This window comes from Macrosteles quadrilineatus, unplaced genomic scaffold, assembly GCF_028750875.1.
Source record: "Macrosteles quadrilineatus isolate MER2022 unplaced genomic scaffold, UCM_ALF_1.0 Scaffold_1__1_contigs__length_201487025, whole genome shotgun sequence".
In the NCBI taxonomy this organism is placed as follows: domain Eukaryota; kingdom Metazoa; phylum Arthropoda; class Insecta; order Hemiptera; family Cicadellidae; genus Macrosteles; species Macrosteles quadrilineatus.
In genome coordinates, this window is record NW_026542594.1 from 101,269,342 (window position 1) to 101,275,341 (window position 6,000).

General features: G+C 44.4%; 1 protein-coding gene across 1 annotated transcript in view; it reads left to right on the top strand.

Moving 5' to 3' along the window:
- LOC128999188 (nuclear hormone receptor E75-like) overlaps positions 1 to 5,993 on the top strand; it is a 104,175-nt gene extending 98,182 nt beyond the window's left edge. The window contains 6 exon segments of the mRNA XM_054425612.1: positions 1,360 to 1,601; positions 2,955 to 3,173; positions 3,486 to 3,852; positions 3,855 to 3,910; positions 3,912 to 3,972; positions 3,975 to 5,993. Coding sequence (XP_054281587.1) covers positions 1,360 to 1,601; positions 2,955 to 3,173; positions 3,486 to 3,852; positions 3,855 to 3,910; positions 3,912 to 3,972; positions 3,975 to 4,999 — 1,970 coding nt within the window. The 3' untranslated portion in view covers positions 5,000 to 5,993.
- Positions 5,994 to 6,000: the final 7 nt, after the last annotated feature.

Consider the following 6,000-nt stretch of genomic DNA (forward strand, 5'->3'; position numbering starts at 1 on the left):
TTGTTTGATATATTCAAACCACTATGAGTCATGATCCATTTGCTCGTGAGTGAGTTGGAGAAATTTGCCGATCGTTTACACGTTTGTTTTTGTCTGCTTTACTTTCGCTGCTCTCTCCTCCCGCGCAGCCCTCCACTTTCTATCCGAGCGCGACTTTCTTGTAAATCGTGAAAGTGAAAACTCGGTCGGTTTCTCCCGTTGACCCGGTGGTGTGAGGTGATGTACTATATACAGTACTGTAGTGTAGTGTAGTGCTAGTGTGCGGCATTGAATGGCTTCCGCGTCCAAGCCGCAGTAGGTCACGGCCGCGACGTCTGGCCCTCATCGGATTAGAATGTTTGTGTGACAAGGGCGAAAGTTTGGCAGTTGTCATGGGTTGAAGGCCTGTGGTTAAGTATGTGTAAGAAATAATACCGACTAGTTAACATAAGCGTGTCAACAGAGTAAAATATCTGGATTCGATTGGGAAACTGCCGTAGAACTTTATTGGGGCGTATCACATGACACTTCGCCTAGTAATGATTGCAATTGCAGCAAATTGTTATAACTTCGTGTAATACAAATAACCATTTTAATGCTTTTTGCAGTATTTGACGCATGAATTATCGTGATTCACGTTTATATTTTGTAAGTGTTGGCTACTACGATACATTCCCGAATCGCATAATGTGCTCTACGACGCAAGGGGTTTTACAGTACAATACACTACTTACTTATATTTATCTTATCAATTGAAACTGTTATAAAACGTGTGTTGCAACATGGTTAGCGTGCTTGTACACCAATAATCGCGGATCGGATTTCCCTTTGTCCCTCCATGGCGGCACCCAGGAAGTCCAGATCGTTTATTGTGCAACTTATTTGGGGTGGCGCGTGCACGCCAGATGTCTGGGTGACAGCTGCGACGCTAGACGCTACCCCGCTACACCTGGTAGACCTCTACCTCCTGCAGGGCCCAGACACAGCGAGCGTTGAACCCAAGGCCGCGGTCCGACCTTGGTCATCACTAAACAACCTCATTTGCTGTTTTCAAGATGCGGGAAGCCCGCCAATCACTGGTGATTAGACGTGAACCGTAGGCCTACATCTCACCTGTGTTTGTGATGTGAGTGTCAAGGGCGATGGGAGAAAACAAGTCGTAAAACGAAGGTCGGTGACAGAAGTGAAAAGTTCCTATTTCTTGTACGTAGATCTACACAGAAGCGGGATTACCCTAAAATCGCCCTCTTCAGCGTCGTGACAATACTAATCCTACCGTACCTAAAATAATTCTATATTACATCATTATGTAGTTTGAAGCCTACTTATTTAATTTAACCTCCTGAACATATCCTATGAAGTGTGTTTGCTCTGTTGCAGCTGTAAGATTCGGGAGAGTGCCGAAGCGCGAGAAGGCGCGTATCCTGGCGGCCATGCAGCAGAGCACCAACTCACGGTCGCAGGAGAAGGCGGTCGCCGCGGAGCTGGAGGATGACCAGAGACTTGTGTCCACCGTCATCCGCGCCCACCTCGACACCTGCGACTTTACCAGAGACAAGGTGGAGCCCATGCTGGCCAGAGCCAGAGACTACCCCAATTACACCGCCTGTCCGCCGACACTGGTGAGTTATCACTATCCTACTATCATCTTTGTAACTACTGTAGTTCAGTTTATGATCAGTTTCAAGGAGATCAATCAAATGGCGGAACTCGTGGTCGAGCCGAGCCTCTCGACTATACAGAAGGCCGGGATAGCGGATAGCGTTACCCAAGTGACCCGGAAGAGCCTTGCCCGATAACCTTTACATCCAGTTACATTGTTGGCCTTGGTCCTCCTCGTTGCTCTACCTCTCTATCTTTGTTTCGAAAGTGACCTTCGGAGTGCCCTTCGGCTTTTATAAATACTTGCAAGTACCGTTCAAGGGAAAGCTTCTGAGACTTTGAATTATAATTATTTTCAAGCTACAGCGGTACATTGGTAAATTTGCGTTGTATGATCGTGTTTAATTTGGATTAATTTGATTATTATTGGAGATTGTAAAACATAACATGAATATGTGCTTGTATATAATGTGTAAAAATAAAATTTACGTGTCTTATCAGAAATCAAAAATTGTCAGCAGGATGAGGCAGGAAAAATAAACTTGCTTTTAACTTAATCTTAAACTTAATAGAAAAAAATGAATAAAATAAATAATTTACCAGGATTGAACTGAAGCTGGCCCATGAATAAATCCCTTGTGAATGCACGGTGCTGTAACAGTATCCCAACAGATAGAGCGTATATCCGACGGCGGGAGGAAGGAAGCGGGACAGGGCGGGAAAGGAAGATGACCAGTGGGTGGACAAAGGACCAGCCTTGCCCGGGGTACACGGCACACAGGAAACTACCAAGGTCACTGGAAACCGATACGTATTGTGACGTGACGCGGCAGCTCACCTACCAAGGTCACGCCATTGTCAAGGTCTCCGTCCGACAACTCAATATCTTAATTGCGCCGAGAACTAGTTTATGACTCACGAATGGCTGGGGCGCGCGTAGTTTGTTCAACAGTGACATATCTTTATTTCAAAGAGTATTTTGAAGGGCCGCCGTGATATAGGCATCGATATTTTTGTCCTAAATAAATTGTTTCGACCGTTGTTAAATTATCACTTACAGTCGTCTTATCTTATCTGGTATTCGACGATAAAAATGAGAGCTATCTGAATCTGGTTAATGGCTGAAGGTAGTGATAGAACCCAGGCGTGTGTTTACACCAAGGCTGGCGCGGTCAAGGGTAGTGAACTATAAATATAGAGTCACATCGATCGAGCCTTGGGCGGTAAAGGTCAGGCAGAAATGCCACGTCCTACGTCTAGACTCGACTGATTCATTCCTTGCCAACTATAATTTTGATCGCTTTTGAAGTTATACATTTAATGAACTTGTTGTTGTTTTGCCACCTAAACTCAATGTCCTTGTTTGGTTTCAGGCGTGTCCCCTCAACCCCAGCCCTCAGCCTTTGACAGGACAACAAGAACTCCTCCAAGACTTCTCTAAGAGGTTCTCCCCTGCCATCAGAGGTGTTGTCGAATTCGCCAAACGGATTCCCGGTTTCGCTCTCCTAGCACAAGATGACCAAGTCACCCTCCTCAAAGCTGGCGTATTTGAGGTTCTACTCGTCCGCCTTGCCTGCATGTTTGATGCACAGGTAGATAATTTTTTTTTAGTTGTCTTGAAAAAATATTTTTTGTAATACGATTTTCAGAAAAAATGTAGACCTAGAACTGTTATAGGTACCATTATCACATCATTCTGTGCTTAAAAATTGCTAACATATTAATATCATTTTCCATGCAAAGTATTAAATCCTCCAATAATGTGTAAACTTTAAAAAAAATACGGTACTTATTGTTTTATCAAAATATTTGGTCTGTTTAAGTTTGTTAATTTTTATATTTTTGTTAATAAAAATGTAAACTTGTATTGTGAAGTAAGATATTTTTATTGGTTTTTGTTACAGAATAACAGTATGATCTGTCTAAACGGACAAGTGCTTAAGCGGGAATCAATCCACAACAGTTCCAATGCCAGATTCTTGATGGACTCCATGTTTGATTTTGCCGAGAGGTTGAACTCCTTGAAGCTGTCTGATGCTGAGATTGGACTCTTCTGCTCCATTGTCGTGATCGCCGCAGACCGTCCTGGACTGAGAAACACCGAACTGATAGAGAGAATGCACAACAAGCTGAAGTCTGCACTGCAGATGATCATCAACCAAAACCACCCTAACCAACCTGGATTGATACATGAACTGATAAAGAAGATACCTGATCTCAGAACGTTAAACACACTACATTCTGAGAAGCTTTTGGCCTTCAAAATGTACCGAGCAACAACAATTACAGGCAGCAACAACAGCAGCAGCAGATGTGGGGAAGCATGATGAAATGAGGATGAATGCAACAGTAAAAGCCCTGGAGGTGCATCTACGTGGTCATCTTCATCTGATGTGAAGTCAAGAGCCCTCTCGGTTCAGTATCAAGCACTGAGTCAATGTGCTCTGGAGAAGTTGCTTCTCTTAATGATTACCATCACCAAAGCCATCATGCTAGCAGTGCCCCCTTACTAGCAGCAACTCTCGCTGGAGGAATCTGCCCTCACAGGCACAGAGCGAATTCTGGTTCAGCATCTGGAGATGATGTGAAGACAATCCACCGACCCTTTAGGAAATTGGACTCTCCTAGTGACTCTGGAATCGAAAGTGGCACGGAAAAGATTGACAAACCTATTGGAAGTGCACCAACGTCAGTCTGCTCAAGTCCAAGGTCTTCTCTGGAGGACAAGGAAGACCACCATCACCAATCCCACCATAACCACCATATCGCAGAAGACATGCCCGTGTTGAAGAGGGTACTTCAAGCTCCACCTCTATGTGATACCAACTCGCTAATGGACGAGGCATACAAGCCTCATAAAAAGTTTAGAGCATTGAGGAATAAAGACAGTGCTGAAGCAGAGCCCATGGTTCACCACTCTCCTCAGCTACACCACCATCTCACCTCCTCCCTCTCAAGTACTCATTCAACATTGGCAAAATCGTTGATGGAGGGACCCCGGATGACTCCTGAGCAGATGAAGAGGACGGACATCATCCATGACTACATCATGAGAGGAGAAACTCCCGCCACAACTGGATACCAGTACATTCCTTCCCACAGGTGGAGTCAAAACCCTACCCCGACTCCCGGCACCAGTGTCATAACGACGACGTCAGGACGACCTGCCACCTACGTTCTTGTATCAACACCTCCTCCACCCCTTATGCACCTGGAGCAACAGTCCAGGATTTACCTACACCCCTCATCCCCCTCTCCATCATCAACATCCCCTTCCTCACCGTCTATAATGGAGTTGCAAGTCGGCATTGCTAACGCGCAACAACCCCTCAACCTTTCCAAAAAGACACCTCCCCCTTCTCCACGCCCACTCTCAGCTCCTTCTGTGCAACAGAAAGCTGTCTCTTTGGAAGCCTGAGGACGTCCCTTCGTCATCGTCTATAGTACAAAGCCGTGCCGTGGCGGAAACACAAAGTGGTACAAATCAAAGACTAGGACATGCTCCTTGTGATCTCGTGGTGTTTGATAATGCCAGGAAAGTTGGCGCCGTGAAGACTCAGTGAGAACGGCAAACAAGTGGTTAAAAGATTGTTCTGTTATGGACTATTTCTTTGTTTTTAAATAGCATCTAAGATTCTGATGGTGCCACATTTTAACTTTTATCGAAACCAAATAATTTATCATCCTCCCCCTATAGTAAACTTGCTGTATATGTGTTAGATGTGTGACATTTCTAAATCTGACAGCTCTTGTCAAATATGTGTTGTAGATGTCAATGTTCCTACTGGCGCTTGAGCGCAGGGTGTTTCGGAAAGGTTTTGTAAGGACCAAGTAGTGTCGGCCCCTAGAGTCTGTAGTCGGGTCAGTGTTTTGGCCTTTCCAGAAACATCCCGTTGCTGCCTAGGTTGGGACTTTCATAAATTCTCAGTTGAGGTCCAAAGTTTGAAAAGAATGGCATCAAGCACCGAATCCTATGATTTTTTTACATGAATGTGATATAATTCTATGTAGGGCTTGCATTTTATTTTATGTGTGTAAAGTTAGTCTAATCGTAATGTATATCTATTGACTTAGTTTTACGTTCGAGTCGAGTAGCAGGTGCATCGGCCCCTCATCTTGTATATTCGAAGAAATTTGAGACTGAGGGAAGGCGGGCCATCTGAAAGCTTAGCTCCAATAGTTTCCTATTCCTTTTTGTTTGTATTTATGTAAGTAGGTTGGCCAGTAAAGCTTAGCCCACCCAAAAATTGTATAAAGTGTACACAGTATATTTTAATAGTTTATTTTTAAGGATTAAAAATCCCAAAACTGTATGTACAGATGGCCGAACCTTCCTATATTCTTATACCTTAATGTCGTCCTAGACTGGCTTGTCCAGGGCCCTGTGACCAGTCCTGATTGTACCTAGTACACACAGGA